The following is a 20,277-nucleotide window of genomic DNA, read 5'->3' on the forward strand; positions in this document are numbered from 1 at the left end:
ATACCGTATGTTTTATATAAACTTATTTGGTTTGATTCGAAACTTGTCGAGTGTAGTGTGTCTCAGTGGCGCGCACGTGCGTGACGTGAGTGCGTGAGTTCTCGGATTAGTTGTCAGGAATATAACGCGGCGCGCGACACTCGGCTGAGCCGCGCGATCTAATGCCGCCATTCCGAACTAGGAATGTGAAGCATTCCATCTTTGATGAAATTTTCTCAGTGGGTTATTCTATCCATCAAAATCGTGAACTAGATTCGTCTTATGGTTTGAAGAAAATGGTTATTTATCTTGGAAATGCTTTTTTTACATAAAAGTAAAATACAACCACGACCTACCCAAACATCCGCATTGTGTCCAAGTCGCAACTCGGAATATTTCGAGCCAGGGACATCGATGTTTCGACCTCTGTTCGCTAGCTCTATAATGAATGATTCAACATAACTGATGGTCACAGAGACACATCACGTAAACGAAACACAAATATACAAATATCATCTATTTCTGTAGCCCATGTTGTGTGTCCTGTGTGTAAAACGTTTCAATAATTGAAAGGGAATATGAAAGCCAATCATTTTTGCTTTCCATCAAACGAGTCTCATGTTTGTAGATACAGACCGGCGGCTGCACGGAGTGCACGAGTTGGAGGCACTCTTTGTACACAACCCGAAACGTTCTACACAGGCCCTCTCGAGAGTGCATCGCTTGCCCTCCGCGTGTTTATTGACTCCCTCCGCCGAACCGTGATCTCACTCATAAAATGTTACAACTGGAAATATAATTTTTTGCCCAGTCCGGGAATGAGTTGCCGGCGTGGGCCACTCCGGTAATAAAACAGCGAGTATTCGCAGGAATGCCTCAATCCCCGCCACGCCGCCACTGTGCCACCCCCCGGCAAATTGTGCGGAAGAGATAAACTTAACACCACTAGCAAGCGTAGCTCGCAGTAAGTTAACTCTCTACTTAATCACACGAAGTCACACAGAGTCCATTTCTACACCGCACAATAATGTTACTGCCTAAATTAAAACGTGCACTGTGTACTGCATATTTCGTGTTTGTTGTGAGCACAGAACTTTTTTCAAGCATTCTAAAAGCATTTTGATGTATTGTGTGGTGAGTCGTGTGTCGCAGTCAGCTTCATGTCGCGTGTCAGTGTCGCGCCGTCGTGTAGTGAACCTATTCCAATGTCCTGTACTGCGGCAGCGCTCCGCTTGATACAAGCCACAACAAAGAACTCAATGCAATCACGTCGCTCCGCTGAAGAAAAATTGTACCGATTACATCGCCGACTTTATTGCGAAATTGAATCAGAAATTGATGTTAAAGAGGCAATGTATTTTATTTTGTGACATACGCTCGTTATTTTGTGTAGAACTGATAAATTGCTTAGTGTATCTTTTTCTTAAAAACTGAAACGAAAATTAAATAAAATTTGGCCATTTTATTTGCAGAGGACAATAAGTTAGGAACATTCACAACATTTCTTATGTCTCAGTTATGTACACTGTTAATAGTACGACTATCAGAAGTGTTCGTCTAATGGAGTAGAAATAGTTTAGTTCGTCGTTCAATTAACTTTGCAGAATCATTTGAGATGGACTTCAGTTAGTGTGCAATAGGATAGCATTACCAGTGAGCCAGTGACTGCTCAGTGCTCGGTATAAGTACAGCAATGTAGGGAGGACACTTCAATCGCGTCGTGTCCGCTAAACTAGAGTGGTGACTGCGTCCAGACACACGGCCACACAGACAGAACTACCACTCCGTACGGGGCAGGTAAAACATGTCTAGTTTTTTAATTAATAAAAGGTGGAATATTTTAAACTACGCGAAAAAGTAAAAATCGCTAATTGTATCATCATGTACGGTAGGAATATCTTACGAAAATATTATAATAAGTTTCATAAATAGTTCTACAGCCGTATTTTATAGACTCTGTAAGTAGTCGTAATATGCCATCGATGCACAACTGCGAACATTGTACCTACAGACACGCGGACACTTCATTAATTGCTACAAGTTGGCCTTCTGCAGCACCTGGTGCGGTGGCGCCGGCGGCTCGCCCCGGAGGATAGTCGGCGCGCTCAGATTATATTCACGGCGGCTCGGGGCTGCGGGGCGCGCCTCGTCAGCAGTTCGCAACGACACCCGCACCACTTCACGGAGACCTACCACTACACTGGCCACTGACTGGGGTTCACTGAATTAAGTAGTACCCATGTACTGTATACCGAGCTACATCGATGTCATGTCACCGACAGGACACTCACTCTACTCATAGCAAACACTTTTAGTCTCAAGCAAGTTGTTTAGGTACCTTAATTAGATTCGTTTGTCATGTAAAATGTTGTAAACATTTAACCGACTTCCCAAAAAGGAGGAGGTTCTCACAATATCTAAAGTTGCAGCTCGCTCCGTCTACAATATTACAAAACGGTAGTCCCGTGTGTGACTCAAAACTTGGTTTGTAAATAGAGACGCTATCACCTCAACCAGTCAGCCTGATCCTCTGGTGGTTCATCTTGTATTAGAGAAGTAAAGTTAAATTTTGTGGTGGTATAGAGTGTACGAGTACCTGCTGCACGGTGGTGTCGAAGTTAGCGAGCAGCGCGGCGGGCGACTGCTGCGACGAGCGCCGCCGCCCCGACAGCCGGCCGCTCCAATCTGCAACAACATACAAACATACATTGTGATTACAACCACGGTGGCAGTAGACTGTGAGAACTGACTGACAGTATTGTCCCGATCATATGTTAATGTAGTGACAACAACACGACCCGGCCCAGCCGTACCTAGTTTAGACGGCCGGCGCGCGTCCGGCGTCCGGCACAGAATACAGCCTGCAGTCAACATTTAAAAACTCGGAACGGTTTCGCAGCAGAAAATGAACAAATAAACAGACGCTTCCGGTGCCCCGGGCCATGCAACCGTGCCGGCGACAGGAAACGAACCCGCGATCGAACACACACGCCCCGGCGACTGAGCTATACAGTGTACACTCTGCTGTATTCATACCTACTGTACTCACACTTGTGTTACGTTTAGATTGTGTCACGTCTGGACATCGAACATGTTATATGATAGAAATACTGCAAGCAGCACTATTGGATATTTTAAAATGTGTCTCAACTCATAGAGGAGCGCGACGTATAGCCATTCTTGTATTGTCGATTTAAGAGTAGGTAACACAATAACCATGTTTATTGATACCGCCTGGCAGCTTCTAGCAGTTGCTGGAGGATAGCAACTAGAAGTGGTTAAAATAATGATCATACAAGTAAACAAGCACTATCACTAATTACATTCAACAAGAAGTAAAGTAAAAAGCAAATAGTTGTTGAATAAATAAACAATAAAGCAAATGCTCAGTTTCCAAATTTTTAACCAATAAACATTACAACGTCGAGTTGTTCCAATTACTGTAACTATAAGCAAACAGCGCGGCGCCACTTTTTGTAGCACTCGGTGTAGCGGCAATAATTCACCGCTGTCGGCTGTTGCTGACTTTTTGTACAACTACACGACCGGCGCGGCCGACGCGGGCGACGCGGGCGATGCGAGCGATGCGAGCGACGCGCTGCAGCTCGCGCTTTATTTGTAAACTAATTACTTCGAACATTTTACAGCCGCAGTTTGTGAACTAAGGCTGCGTAACCAGCCCGAGTACAGCAGTGCCGGCCGTCCGTATTCTCACATGTTACAGCGCGTTATGTTTCATCAAATAAATGGATACAACAGAGAAGACATATTATTTTATAATTCATGTCTCGTACCCGTGCCCTACTTGACGTAATAAAAACATTTGTGTTCCAACTCATCTCGTCAAACAAAACATTTCTATTATCCTAATGTGCTTAGAAGCGTTCCTTCCTTAAACTTTTTCTAAACTCCGGCGTAAACATTAAATATCTAACAGCCAGTCACAGAATTAATATTAATTAAGTGAAGTTCGCAGTACCCCGACAACACGGTCCCTTTGGAGATATTTTGTAAAAGTTCGCTGAAAGTCGTCAAAAGTCGCGTCGAGACGTTTTATTTGTCGGAGGCTCGGCCTCGTCACAGGCCGCCCGCCTCGAGCCGCATTTCAAAACACATCAACTCAACTTAGTAATACAACAACACGTAAGCACAGAAGGTTAACTTCATAAGTACAGCAAGCCGACTTGTCCGTAGTCCGTCCTATGTCCAATAATTAACAAGTGGACTAACATCGTGGGAAATTATTGTTCTATAAAACTCAATAATCAATCATCAATGCATCTTATCTACACGAATGATATACATGGAAGTTAATAATGGTCCTTCTGTCCTAACATGCAATGTGCGCGACTAAAGTTCACGTCTTTAAACTGTGTACGTAAAACTTTGAATTGATTGGACTTTAATGAGATTTGCAAGTTGCCACATTGTTGGCTTCGATATCTTAGCAACTTGTTTAATAACCACCCGTTTTGTTTGTCGGAGGCGGCGTTTGATCGCTTATGTACGCTTAACAATGGGTTACATATCTGTATTGTCCGCTGAATACAAAGTATTGATAAGCTGGGGAACATTGAGGACATTAAGGCACACAATACAAAGTACAGCATAAATTGGACAATACAATCTTGTTACTCTCACACCCGCGCCCCTCTGAGAGGGTCGACGGAGGGAGGTCGCCCTTCTGCGGTGGAACCTGTAACTACTGCGAGGGCAACTCCTTGTGAGATGATGCGATACTTTACAACCCGGACGGTGAAATATTTATACGTTTCAAGTAGCGGCAATTCGAAGCAAACATTGATTGTTGTTTTTAGGAGTAGGAGTTAAGTGTCTAACACAAGCAAACACTTGGTTTGTGCTACACGTATTGCAGAAAGCAGAATGAAATACTGTTACGATTACAACAATCATACCAAATCATACTCTAGCTACATCTTATAACAACCAGCCAGCAGACAGAGGCCGCAAATGGAGCACCCGCCGCAGTATGGTGGAAGCGTCTGCCCGCACAGGTCACTCGCTCCACGTAAACGGATCAACAGATTAACCAGAACCCACTCGATACACCACCCGCTATTAGCCGCAGTTATAGGTACACTGAGTGAACCCTGCACTGGCTGAGTACTGACCGAATTAATAAACGACGACTATCCAAAATGTCTTTGACAGAAAGTGCACACAACTAATGTCAAAAATCAATCTAAATTCAAAGGTTTTGGAGTCTCTATGCTTGTACACTACAGATGAGACACAGAACACTTAAACCAAACATGGTTTCGGTTATGTATAACAGTCCCATAGTTGAATAAATATCATTTGTCATTAGAGCACGAGCATGGCGACTGGGAATACGACAACATTGAGTAAAGCTCACTGATGTAACACACAATAGTTGCCCGATGATGTATTCATTGTAAGTACGAGCACAATCGGCTCGGCTGGATTACTGGCAATTAGTGGTCACGCTGACGATACCGCCGAGATAAACGGCACAGAGCCATCCCTCCCGTACCTCGGCTGACCCTCACTTGAGGTAATGTGTCGCCCATTTGTGAGACATCTTTATCTTTGATAGTAGGTAATAAATTCGGACAGTAGTATGTAGTCATTTGTCTATTTAGATTTTTCCATAATCAATAAGAAATGGCGTCGGGACCAGATAGAGCAGTCGTAGGCTTACACTGTATCACTTGGTGGCGGCACATGTCTCGCGGGCGACTTCATTGTCGCTTGCCAATAAAGATAATACAAACAAATTGTGAAATAAACTCAATAAAATTAGGCGGCGGCGGTCGTGAATACCGATGAGCGGATCTAAACCTGCCTGGGTTCACAATAGACGGCGGCATTAGGCGCGTTACTCACGACTCAGCTCTCTAATCCTGTTAAATTAGTTTGCACTTTCTTAGGCCAGTTCGTTTGTAGTCAGCCGGCGGTGGGCTGGCTGATAGTCCCCGGCTGGATACACTGGAGCCTGTTAATGAACACCTACTGGGACGTGTTGCACCAGTAGATTCATCGACTGCACTTAGCTTGGACTTGGACCGAGTTTATGTAGCACTATGAATTAACATTTTCTTAATCGAAGTAAGACTATGAATTAATCGAAGTAAGACTATGAATTAACATTTTCTTAATCGAAGTAAGACTATGAATTAATCGAAGTAAGACTATGAATTAACATTTTCTTAATCGAAGTAAGAAAATGTTAATTCATAGTATAGTAAGTAACTAAGTACTATTAATTAATATTGCTGTAGAATTATGGGCACACAAATTGTCAATGTTTGCTAATGTGACTTAAAGACTAGTTTTGAATGCATTCTTATTTTTTTGCAATTACACATCCGACGAGGCAATCGAGACGAGATTAACAAATTATCATCAAGGAAGCTACCATTAACAGGTGGACATCAGTATTCAGATCGGTGTAGTCGTAGTGTTTAAAAACGAATCCCGAATAATCCCGCCGCACGTATCAGTCAGCCCGCAGTACGCGGTCGTCGGGAATATTAAGTTGACCGCGCCGCTCCCCGCGGCAGCACGCGGGCCTGTGGCCAATGATGGTCACATCACTGACAAGTACAACACGACGCAACCGGTACATCATGCGGCTTATGAAGCCATTTGCTCAATCTAAATTGTTAATTCCTGAGGAACAACCAAAACGGTTTGTTGTTAAGTTTGCCATAATAATAATTACCACGAGTACCCGCGGGATGATAATTACATCCGCAGCTCCTCCGCCGTCAGCGCGACATGATGACGGTGACTGATGGCGGCGCCACCATTAGTTACTGTCACCGCCCGTTACCTGCTGCCGCTCGGACGGACCGGACCCGCGGCCGGACCGCTTGTCATCATAGCTTTATAATAATAGCATACAATGGACTGACTTTATTATAATTTAATGAATTATTGTTTGAGTTGACATTCGCTGACACATTGTGTGTAGTGGACAATGAGCGCAGGTTCATAACATATGTCACGTCACCTATGTGTACTGTTTAGTGCAGGACCCTAACATTAACTAGTTGCTTCATCTACTCCGGAACTTATTCCTGAAGTTTGACTTAAACCGTACAGTCGTGAGAATACTCCGTAATACATTACGCAATATATATCGCTAACGCAGTGTCCACTGTAGAGCGCGACCAACCGTGACGTCACTGATACACGCCGCCCTATGTACTGTGTGCACGCAGTCACCATACACGGCACACTCGACTACGGTAAGCACTACTTTTGTCCCATCGCACGTCCGCACGGCAGTCGGAGGATACATTTGAGGAACTTAATAATCATCGTCTAGTTATGCATGCACGCTACTGTTTTAGTATGTAATACTTTTTTATTTATTAAATAGATGCAGTGTGTCGAATGAACTCCAAAATTACAAAAGACCTAGACTTGAAAAGGCCAGTTCAAACAGTTGTAAAGCGCAACCATTCACTGTGTACACAATAGGCACACAGTACACATAACTTCTATAATAAAAAATGTTTCAGATATAAAAAAGTTAAAACGCGTTCCGTCATTGGAGGTAAGTAACGGCCACGAGCTCATCTCAAACAGTACATTGTTGGGTTTACAATAAGTCAAAGTAAAAAAGTTCATACAAAAAGAAGAATATTAAATGATTGGCAATATCTCAGAACGCTAAAATACAAATAGGTGTTGTTGCTATACTACAGATCCGTAAAGTTAATATCCTCACGAGAAGTCGGAGAAGTGATGAAAAACGAGTAATGACTATTGTCAGCGATGACAGGCTCACACAGCGCGCGGTTACGTCACGATGACTCCCGAGTCCCGGCAGTGCGCGGCCCGAATGCGGCACAACAATGGAGCCAGCCCTTTATGTCAGATATTCGCAAAAATCCCAGTTATTAGCTTCGGCGAGGCTCGTATTGTTGAGAGAATCCGCAAATGTCGTGGAGTGGTCCCGTGTCGGTGTGTGTTGTGTTTACAGTAATGTTCTTTGTTTGTACGGATTCGGGCTGCGTCGGGAAGTCGTTCGTTAAGGCTTCCAGTAAACAGATCATCGGATTACGTAAACTGATCGTACTCGATGTCACCGGGACTCGCGTCGAGCTCGGGGGAGCTGCCTGTCTTATAATAGGAAGGGTCTTGTTAACAACTAGTACTGTGTCGTTAATACAAAACCACGAACTATAGGTAATGTAGCGAGTACGACGTAGCAACGTGTTGCCGGGATACATTACAGGCGACTTGTTACAGCAGAGCTCGTGGTTTATGTTGGCAGGCGGCAGTGGGCACAGGTTGCGATACATAAGTGATGGCAAGCGGTTACCGGAGTGTACGCTAGTCTGGCAGTGTCGCCGCTACACAGTATGATACGCCACGCTCCTGCTACACTTGCGATACCGAACCAAGCTGCAGAGTAACTCGCAGACAGAATATAGCGAGACGTGACTTAAATTAACCTGATGATGAACTAATTACTTGGGATACAATAAAAGTTACAATGGAGTGGAACCTACGTATGTGTAGATGTTACACGGACAGACTACTCTCTGTATATTTCTCACCTGGCTGGCGATAGCTCCGCAACTCCCAAGTGAAACTCGGCAAGTGTTGTAAGTGAACTAACTTCGAACATCGATACTTTACTGCGGCTGATAGTTTCGATTCAATTTCCGAAGCCGCACAACAGACACAACTTGGAAGAACTTTATTTCGTATTGAAAGAAGTTAACTAACGGACGATGAAAGAGCAAGTCCAAACATCGAAACAGTACACATGTACATTATAGTTTGAAGACGACTTAATGTCTGAAAGCATTTAGTTCAGTTCCACCCGAGCAGCCAGCTGGGTGACGGCGACCACCCGCCTGTTCCACGCCTCTGTACACATCGGACGGGAGCTAAGTAACAGTTCGCCGAAATACTTTGTGGCAGAATGTTTCTACATTTGTTACAGCGTTGAAGATAATTGTGAAGGTAGGTAAGTATGTTCCCAAACAACTATTGCTCGGAAGTCGACATGCCGACGTTGCACGAAGCCAGCAAGTCTAGACACCCCCGTTGGGGCTTGTGTTTAACAAACAATATTGCATAGTAAAACGAATATAATATTACAATATACCAAAGATTATATCTGTCAATAATATTTTTTAAATGGTTATCCTTAACATGATAATATTTCTCCTAAATTCTATAAATACGATGGCTTTAGTGTTTGCAAAAGGTTGGCGTCACAAATTCGTAACAAAAACAAAGTTGACATTTTATGGAAAGTTCACGCCGTGCCATCTTGTATACAGCGGCACTGGCGCAGCAAGTATACACATGTTTAATATTGAACTTATGGAGCCGACGATGATACCCTTCTGTTCAGACTTGATTCCATAAAAATAGCTTATAAAGGGCAGCCTGGGGGCTGTGGGCCTGTTGTTTCTGCGCGAATAGAGGGCGCGCGCGTTTGGTCACAGAGTACCCGTTTACAGAAAGCACGTTCGTTACCACATTCAAGTTATTGGTAATCTGGAAATATGGCATTTGGAAAGTCACTTCTGCAGTATATTTGTGCGGTGTACAGAGGACGTGCTCAGGTGCGCGTATGTTCACGCTCCGCTAAGTTGTGGCGCGTGACAGAGGCGTGTCTCTGTGGGAGCTATACACTATACAGTATGTGAAACCTGTATCTACACAACATCATCTATACAGAGACTTAACACTTCATTATTCCACACATAACGCGCTCGCCTTGTTCCCAATGTCAAGTATAAACGTTATCACGCCCCCGTGGCAGCAGCCCCCCCCCCCCCTGCATAGTTCCCGGGACATACAATTTGAGAATTAAACTCATAAATTGCGGATGTTTTTACTATAATTTATGTTATTCAAGATACAGGGGCCCTGGAAATTGGATGCTTTTTAAAACTTCAGCTCACGTGCGCACTTTGTAAGGAGACCCCTCTAAGGAATTGAAGTTAAGTGATAATGAAACTTTCAGTATAGAACATAAAGTACGAATTTGAATGCAACTCGGTTTATCCTTCGACCCCTATCAAGATGTTGAATAAAATACCGAAATCGTAAATCTGGGGTTTTATTGTAGAGAGCAGAGAGCGGCTGATTAAATCCTTATGTCAACGATATTAGTGTAAAGTGGAGTCGTTAGTATCATCGCACAGCGCGCAGGCCGTGGCCGCTAGAGATAATGTGCGGCTGACGTGACACGACACTGACACTACGCCACCACCGCGACCCGCGCACGGTAGCTAGGCAGGTAATCACTTAGCAACGGAGCGTGCCTCCACCTGATCAACACGCGCCGCGCCGGTTACCAAGTCGCCGCGCGCCGATACTGTGCGTCGCCCCAAAATGTAATTTTAATATGAATCACTGACTCTTTGGTCACAGTCACCCCGGGTGCCATTACGTCCCTTGCCAGGTCCCGGGCCCGGGGCCTGCCAGGCTGCCACTATTATAGTCTTTGGACGTATTTTATTGTTACGTGTGCCCCCTTCGGACCGATGACTGTTGAATTTGTTATTCTTTCGTTTTCCAATTCTTTTATTTGAGTCTATTTCCTATAAAATTTTTCAGAGGTGTTAGGAAATAGCGTTGTTGCGTTATAAAACAACTCTACATGATCTATTTATAAATAAAGAGAAATGTGTAGAAATATTACAAGGTTTGACAAGTCCAGGTAACTAAACAAGGTCAAAGCTTTAAACAAAGTCTAAAGAAGAGAATGATTACAAGTGAGAGACGCGTTACAAACGAGTGCGAGTGGTGAGTCGCGCCAGGAACTGTAGCGGCGCAGTGAGTACGTGTTCCCGCGCTGGTACATCACGCCCGCGCCACACCGCGCGCCGCGGCACACGCAGCGTCGGCGCTACACAGCCACCCGCAGTACTACCACGCCACGCAGGCGGTGCCTACATGGGAGGCCTCGAGTTGACAATACTGAACAATATTTAATCGTGTACCACTTGCGTAGTATCTGTAAATTGTAAATTGTTCTTGTTTTCCAGGTATCCGCGTGTAATCATTGACATAACCTTATTAAGTAAATGTGTTCAATATCGGCTTGACTACTGCCATAACTTGTGCAGTGGCTTCGTAGAGGCCCGTGACGTCACCGGCCTAATGGCGTCTACCCGAACCATTACACCGAACCCAAATTGCATTTACAACGCCTAAGGTGACACAAAGCATTTTAGGCCTTACACCCATGGGCAGAAAGTTAATATTAGTCGCTATCACTTTATCGTTTACCGTAAATATAGATATTGTGAAGGCGTAATTGTGTGAAAAGGAATATAATTTAGTTAAAACGTAATGTTTGTCCGTAATGAAGATGTTGAGGTCAGCAGTGTGTTCAATAGGTTACTGGTACAAATCATTAGCGGAGTTTGTCTTGCAAAAACTACTAACACGACCCTAAGCCCACCCCGGCCGCGCGCGTGTCGGTCGCGGAGCTGCAAAAACTGCCACACGTGGGCTCTAATTACTAGTTTTTGTGCCTTCGCTGTAGTTTACCGTCGACCACAATTGTTGGCAAAATGCTTCACGGCTCCGATATTAATGCCTGCTTTTAAACTGGTACCAATACAAAGTGGCACAGAGAACATGGTCATTCTTCCATAGTGACTCTGTAGTCTCCATGTTACATCGTAGAACTCGGCACAATCCTGTACGTAATATTATTATTCTTTTCCCTTTAAAATAATGAATGTAATTATTTTCATCTACATAAAGTTCAGTTTTGTATAAATGTCTTGATTAAATCCGCACATTGCGCAGTAGTGACAACAATTGACAAGTGTGCCGCCACCGCGCCGGACCTCTTCATACAACGTCCAATAAATGCCAGCGAGCCGTCACTCCCACTCGTCCACAAATGAGTTCCCATCATTAAAATTCACATGTTACGAGATAATTAAGTGGCGGCGAATTACAGCCGGCCCCTCCGCCTCATCCGCGGTAATCCTTAAATAAGGGACGATATTAAAGTCGCCGAGCTCACTTTTCATATAAACCTGCCACATCGTTTATTGAAAACTTTCCAGTTTCAGATTGCGATATCGCCCCCCCCCCCCGCGCAGAGCACTCCTGCTAAATATTTAGTGCAAGATGTCTCGAGTAATACAAAGCTCGCCGTATAATTTGCACTAGACACTGTAATATGAACAAATGGAAGGTATTTTTCACTACAAAGCACATTTGAACGTGTAAATGAAAAAGTCTGGGGTTTATTACAAAATAAATGGTGCACGAGAGCAATCCTGTGTAGTCTTGCAGCAATCCTGTGTTCTTGCGAACATATCTCCCGTAAAATTTACGAGAAATTTTATTGAATTTCAAATGTATTTAATTATATTTAAAATAAAACTTGATATATTATTACGTTCTGTTCTCCCAGCGATTCATTGTGTAGCCATACATGAATCCATGGCACAGACAGCGCGCTCCTGCCGGGCGCGGCTCGTGTGATCCCCTCGGAGTGCCCTCCACGCGCGCCGCACTACCGCGTACATACATCGTGCATGTGGCAAATGTTACTCAGCCGCGGCTTGCCTCTTGACTTAGGCGTACTAGACTTTGTCAAGGCTTGGCTCTACACAAGATCGGACAGTTTTGTCCTCGTCTTGGCAATAATTTACATCCACAAGTTTTTGCAGTTATTAAACTGTCCTGTATTAAGTTGATGACAGATAACATAATTATTAACGAGCCTACATATTGAATAAGCCGGGATTTGTATCACGACACAATCCCGTGTAATCCGCGTTGCTGGCTGGTGGCGCGCCACTAATCCCGGGATCTTCGCACCCGCAGCTGAGATCATCACGCGACCGGTCGTCTGTCTCGGTTCCTCGCACCTCCTGATTGACACCCTGAGGGTAATGACTAATCACAGCACGTCTCCCTACACACATCAATCTTGGTTACAGGAGCGGCAAGCTGGTGAGTGTTCTTTTAACTCTTCCCGCTCGGCACTAGTTTGTGTTTCCACAAAGTAGTACGGGCTGCATGCTAGCTTGAAACTACAGCCAGGACGACGTCACCTCAGATACAGAGAGTTCCATCACGTAGTTGTGGATGTCACCATCGAACGATGTCTGTTAGTTTGCAATCTTTGTGGTGACGGCTACATTCACGCCATTGTATACGGCTAACATGTCTCGAACTATTTTCCCTGTTACCCGCCATCTTGCAAGCGATTGTTTTATTGTACGTTCACTGTGTTCACTATGTTTGAGCAAATAAATATGATTTGATTTGTCTGTTGCTGGCTCTAATCACTTCATAAAATCGTCTTATACAATCATGTCGACACTATAGATTCCCTGCCAGACCAGTGTCCGCGTCATGTCAACCGCAAGTCGCCAGAAACTTTTCGTTTTCTTCAATCACATTAAGCTTTTAAAAGATCTATTACATTAAACTTCAAAAGTTTTAATGAATTACTGAGCACTAAAGGAAGCCCCAGCGAAAACGACGCCAGAATACGCAGGTCTCATGCAGACGCAGGGATGTATAATCCTGCATTATTGGCTTAGTATTACAATTGTTTTATTACACTAAGGCAATGTTTAATGCTTGCCATGTATTTTGCACATGTTACCCACACGAACCTTCAACCGACGACGGCGATAACGAACACATTTTCTTCCATCAAAATATCTAAAATGCGTTTGATTATAGATAGTTTTTCTTCGACCTCCCTAGATGGCGATGGCGTCGAAATAAATCGCGCTATGGTTTCGTTACAAGCGCTAGCGTAAGTTGCGGCGTTGACAGGTCGGCTCACACTCACGCAACAACCCGCGGAGTAAGCAATACCTACATATTTTTGGACACGTCTTGGTCACAAATGTGATTCAAGACTTTATAAGTTTGTGAACAAGACTGACTTGACTTGTCTGTATGCCAGCCCGTGCTAATATGTTCAGCACGTGAATGGAGCGTTAGCACATATGATATGAGATATACCCTCGCCTCGGCTCGCTCGTTATGCCTCGCTCAGACGACATTAGCGGTTATCTCGACCGCGAGCACTGAACCACTCGCGACTCCGACACTACTCGCGACACACACAGACATACGCGCCAATTTTGTTTGTAGACAAACATTTACATGACAATGTGGTTACCGCTGCGTCTTAATCAGACGTTAGACGGAGCCTGCAACATATGGGGAGTTTGATATAATCAAATATAGAGTACACGCTCCGCGGATATATCATCTACGTTCAACGAAGTTATAAACAGCACTAAATGGGAAGATTAAAGTAACACAATCCCAGCGCGGCTGGACTGCGGCTACTTATCTTATTCGATTATCCCCAAAAAGGTTCACAAGTACCTGATATTATTGCCGTTTCGGTTATTTCAGAGCGACACACTGCGCACTGTACGGTAGGCAATAGGCACACTGGCGACACCTGTCGTTACAAGCGACCTGTGTCAAATGTACCAGCGTACTGTAATGTTGTTTCAACACAGTAACTTCCAATCACGACCACCGCGATCGTATCATAATTCGCAATAACTATTACAAAGCGGGTAACCGGTCAGTAGGTGGAGCGTGAACACACCCAGTATAAGTGTAGCGCACAATGTAGCGGCGGCGAGCTTGTAGCCTGACTCATGTAATTAGGCGCTTTACGGGTTAGGCGGTGTGTGCGCGCCCTTACCCCGGCGTGTGTGCCGAGCGCCGAGCAAATATGTGAGGAGCAAATGTTCGCGTTTATTAATACTACGTGGCAGCGGCTTCAGGATCAACTCCGCGATAAATACAACCCTTTGGAACATTAATGACGAACATTCAAATATATTTGTGGGACAAACTAACAGTCCCGCTAATATATTTCATGTTTGTAGTAGAGCACAGTGCTCGCTCGACATGGCGCGAGCGTTTTATATCCGTCGCGAGAACTGGGTACAGGCGGGGAGATAACGATTAAAATGTTAATATTCCCGAGTATATAGGTGCTTGTATACGTGAGCTCAGTCTTTCTTGCTAGCTACCGAGCCAGGACCAGCAAGGTCAAAAGTAACACCTTTAACCGGAGCATAGCACAGTACTACAATTGAAATAAGATCAGGACCAACCATATTGCTAAACAGGTTACGTACTAAGTAGACACACGCGCCCCCTCGCGGGCTGTTCATGTACTCGTGTGCTCAGTGCTCAGTGCTTGTTACACGCTTGTTTAGTTCGAGGGGCGCTGTACCCTGCCGGCACCCGCAGGTGAGCGGCTGCCATCGGTGCGCCGGCCAATACTATACCGAACCTAGTGAATGAATTTACTATCGTGGCACATTGTCAAGTCGCAGGTTCTGTCTGATCTTTAAAGGGATGATAATATGTCGTGGGGGGCCTGGCGTTGTCTGCTGCTCGAGCTTGAAGGTGCGGCTTCTACAAGCTGCAAGTACCAAAGTGGCTTTTCCAAGTTAACCGTACCGTAAGCAAACCTAGCCCGGACTATACAACTTTATTCGATTTCATACGCGTTCCTACTTCGATACCTGGGACTTCATAAGGTAGGAACAAAATCGCTGTTATCGAGACGGCAACCTTGCATTCTTGGCACGACATCTAGTTCCCTATCAGACTAATATGGAAATACTGTTGGAAACTTGAAAACAAATATCATTGTGAAGTCCTGAGTGCAGCGCTGCAACCGTGGAGGGTCCTTCAGGCCCCTCGCGTGCTGGAGTACGAGACGAGGGTTGCGGGGCGCGGGGCGCGGGGCGGGGGAAGGGGCGGCGGCTCTTGTTTATGTTCATTGTGTAGCGCTCGCGGCTCACTGCACGCCGGTCAGGCGGAGAGGGCCACATCACACGCCGCCCTTGTCTGCGGGAGCTTAGGTGTTATACGTCATATGCGCGTGGGCAGCTACTGACGTCGTGATTTTGGTCAATATCCCGGGAGCCATCACTAAGTCCGTGGAGATGCGCTCAGTCGGCGCTGTGATGTCGTTATGTGCGGGGCCCGGGAGACGCCGGCAGAATGTTCCCTCGACGTTAACAGCCGTGTGATGTTCCCTCCCTCACGTACCGACCCGACTTAACTAATAGTGACGCTCTGCAGTCTAATTATGTGCTGAAATATGCGTGAAGGTAACGACACGAGCGATGTAATGAACTCCCGTGGATGCGAACCTCACTGCGTGCCGCCGTCGTCGCCTCGGTCGGCTGTAAGTTACGACCTGCGCATATTGCCTAGTGGAGGATGTCGATCCTCCGTCAGGACTACCAATCAGATAATGCTCTTTGTTATACGTAAAATTAAGTAACCACTGTAGGTAATGCCGTTTGTGTTCTCTAGCAGTAGGTAAGTAGTCGTCACTACAATACAACGCAATACGCTACTTACTACATGACGGGTTTGTCACTAGGTGGGGCCTACTTACTTTCTTTTGCGTCGGTGACGGTATAAGTGAAACTCAATCACATGGACGCAGCGGGTCGCACTAATGGCCACCGCTACTACTTGTGTGTTGTGGACAACTTCAAACAGACCATGTCGCGAAACTTCATAGTTATGTTTCTTGTTGTCTGGCCACAGTTTAGGTACATACCTACTACCACTGTAGTAGTGGTACATACAAGAAACTGAAGATATAACTATCATATAAGTATTGAACACCGACTGTGTCGCCGGGCCTATTAGCATCATCTGCCGATATCATCAACAATCCCCCGGCGAGGGCGCGGCCACGCGCTACTTATCAGGCAGGGGTCGGCAGTAACGGTGCTGCGGCTAATTTATGTGCTCGTAAGAGACACGCGACGCTAACTAGAGCTCAACCTAACTGCTGGAGGAAGTTATACATTCAGGGAATTATGTTACACCAACATACAAGAACAGAGAGGAGTAGAAGCCTTCGCCCGGCAGTGGGACAATCATGGCTGAAATAAAATCAAACCTACATTTGATGCGACGGTACAAAAGCTGCACAAAAGCAGTGAAGTGGCGTTGTGTCGTGGTGCAGGAGGCTGGCACTGCGCCAGGAGCGGCGGCGCGAGTTACGGGGCCGGCGGTAAATGTTGGTGTACAGCCGGCTGCAGCAAATAAATGCGCTTCACTTTAATAACGAGCAGTCACCGCCCGCCGCCCGCCGCCCGCCGATACATTCCTCGGACCTCGTGATGGTGTCCACAACTATCCACAAAATTCATTGCGATTTTACTGGGAGAAATCATTTAATTAGTTCTTAGGCAAAGCCAGAGGGGGCGCACTTACTGATTAAAAACCACCCCGATCCTACCTACTGATTTTCGATTCGAAGCCCCGGTAACCCGCCAGGTAGTCCGCAGCTCTGGGTCGGCATCAACCCTACTGGGCCCCATCTGTGGTGGTCTGATAGCTATTGTACTGCGCTCCAAGCAGCCGTGTGGTGTTGCGGAGTGTTTGCGCGAGGTCGCGGCGGAGGCAACACGCCGCCGACCTTGACCTCGCCACTCGCGCCGCGCCACGGTACAGAGGACCACTCGTGCTCCTCACTCATCTCACTCGACAGACACTCCGTACTGACCGTGAGGAGGACGCGCGTTATCTAATTAAGTGCTGTCTTCCTTAGAAATTGGTGCTCTACCACACCGAAACATGATTACTACATTAGTCTGAGGAAGTACCAAGGTTTGTCTTAGCGGATGCGGATTCCAGCCTAGTAAATTATAATTTAATAAGGAAATAGACGTTATACTTCAATGCCCTAAACTGTACAAGTCATTAATCCCTTCCTACAGTTGTTGTGGCAGAGCTCTCTCCCTCGCGTCGCGTGTGAGTGGCGGCTCGCGCGGCTGCCGAATGTTCAGTGATTTATATTCATTATTGAGTACAGCGCGCCGCTCGCACATGTACTGCGTACAGGCGCACGGTCTCTCTCCTACTTATCTCATAATCCGATCACGCATGCTTTTGTTTCTTTCAATCGAAACTTAGAACTACTGACTTTGGAATTCTAAACCATGTTTCTGCCAATAATATAGGCAGATATCTTGTTATCTAGGTCGTCGCGACTTAATATTCAATTAAATAATACACTAAGGCAGTTTGCACCGATTTGTGCCACTTGACTCGAATGGTTGGCAGTCGAATGAGACCTGTAGCCACACTAGATACTGACTGTACGTTAGCAGAGGCAGCGGAGCGCGCCCTGACCTGACATTACTACCGGTATTGTTTGCATCGCATTCTTTTTACATATCAATGTGCGGTGCATCCCTACTGACTATCTTAATCTACGCTAACCCATGTTGGTTTGAAGGTTGGTGACCAATCTTGATTACTGAAGTCACGATTCTACGAATGGATATTCATTTATAATAATATCTAATAGCTTCAAATCTGACATCTGACCAAATAATAATTATCGCCATGATAATCCTATCAGTAAAATCGTGACATTGACACGAATGAGGTAACGAGCCATGTCAACTTCAACGAAAGGTCCCAAAAAGTTCAAGAAAAGGAACAATTAGTGAAGTGACGCAGCTAACAACACAAGCTTAGGAGCCACGAGCTCCGGCAGCACTGGACTCACAACACTTGGTGCAGCGCTACAGCAACACAATAATCAAATAAATATACAAATGTTCATATGATGACAATATGTATGTCACCAGTAATCGTATACACCACGCACATGTTGAGTACCGACTGTATTTACAGGAGTTCAGCAACACGTCAGCTGCACGGTGACCGCACCGTGTTGTTGTTTTCTTTCTCGTCGGTAGGAAACAATGCAAGTTTACAGCACGTGCGGCGTGTTTGTGTGAAGGCAGGTTGTTTACATGCGGGGCTGGGTGCCGTCACAGAGCGCGGTCCTCGGGCCCGCAGTGGCGACACATCCTCGCACTGCACTCGCGCGCGACGGGAGCACGCGCTGACGTGCCGGCGTGCGACCCGCGCGCCCGCCCTAGTCACACTGTCACTGCCGCCCGCCCAAACGAGAGGGAAATCATCCCCTACTGTGCGCCGTCTCGCTCGCACCGTTTACTCCTCGTATGTTTGTTTCACGTGACTTTTCCCGGCGCGTAGTGAATGTCGCCTTGTTTCATTGACGCCCGCTCGGCTCGAAGCAAACCAATGTTTTTTTCACGGTTGCAAGTATTCTCGGCGGCGCGCGGTGCGTGCACTGCCACTGACTGCAAGTACACCGAGTGCAGCAGCTGCAGCTACCAGCGGGGGATGTTGCACACATCCGTCTCATCCGGACAACTGAGTAAGAGACGGTGGATGTGCAGATGCAACCGGACAGTTTGTATCGGCTCGTAGTGAATGGGTCGAGTAGCAGCGCCAAGTGAGTACTGTTAGCTAAAGATGTAGGTACCAGCGACAGCACAGGGGAGTATTGGTTGTACCTACCAATACAACATTTTAGAGTTAACTAATAGCCGGTTTAAACACAGAAAGTGTCGTCCGAAGCTTGTGCTATTACTCAAACATTGTAACTGTACAGGCTCGCATTGATGTTGTCGCCACCGACCACTCGCGCCCCACACTCAGGCGCCCCCTACTCCTGACCGGGCTAGTTGTAAGCACTCCACCGTAGACGGAATACCCCCAAATAACGCTACTTGTCCTAAAGATCGCACGCAGTAATACATACATCTTTTTTACACTGACGTTTGAGAACAGCACTATACGCGCGTAGCAACTGTAGCGTCACGTAGCACTACGTAGCAATACGTAGCACTACGTAGCGCGGCGTAGCTACACTGCGAGCTTGCAATGCGTGTTGTATATATCGTCTGTGGCTTTTGTAACGCTTGAGGTGCGAGTGGTCTCGCAATATTTACATCACGCACTGGTACCCACTGACAATATCAGTGAATACTTTGGGAACATGACCACTTACAGCGCGGCGCTACTTTGATAGTGGTAGGTAAAAATATAAAGAATTAATAATCTCCCCTAGCCGAACATAGATGTCTCTCACTGAATTAGATTAGTTAAGCGGTAGAGACAAGTTAGGCGGTAAGCAAGGTGTTTACACGTGTTCTGAAGTAACGAAGGTATTACTTCGGCATTTGAACTACTTTTGAGTTAAACTATAAATTTAGCTAAGTAGGTATCAATTTTTTACCGACTTCTTTTAATTCTATAGTTGTAATATGGCGACCTTAAAAATGTTGACCACTTTTATTGTGATTGTAGAACCAAGATGAACAGACTAGCACCGTGTACTCGAGTACTGACACGGCGCCGCGCACCGTCAGTATGTCTAGGCGTGTGCTAACGTAACGTTCGGCTGGATCACCGGCAGCTGGTAGGCAGTAGGCCGCATGTTCTGTGGAACAATGG

At 45.7% G+C, this 20,277-nt stretch overlaps 1 protein-coding gene across 1 annotated transcript in view; it reads right to left on the reverse strand.

The window, feature by feature from the left end:
• Window positions 1-20,277, reverse strand: part of LOC118277991 (dystrophin, isoforms A/C/F/G/H) — a 438,713-nt gene that overhangs the window by 382,376 nt on the left and 36,060 nt on the right. Inside the window, 1 exon segment of the mRNA XM_050700084.1 lies at window positions 2,576-2,664. Within this exon segment, the coding sequence (XP_050556041.1) occupies window positions 2,576-2,664 (89 nt within the window).

Source organism: Spodoptera frugiperda, chromosome 18, assembly GCF_023101765.2.
Source record: "Spodoptera frugiperda isolate SF20-4 chromosome 18, AGI-APGP_CSIRO_Sfru_2.0, whole genome shotgun sequence".
NCBI lineage: Eukaryota > Metazoa > Arthropoda > Insecta > Lepidoptera > Noctuidae > Spodoptera > Spodoptera frugiperda.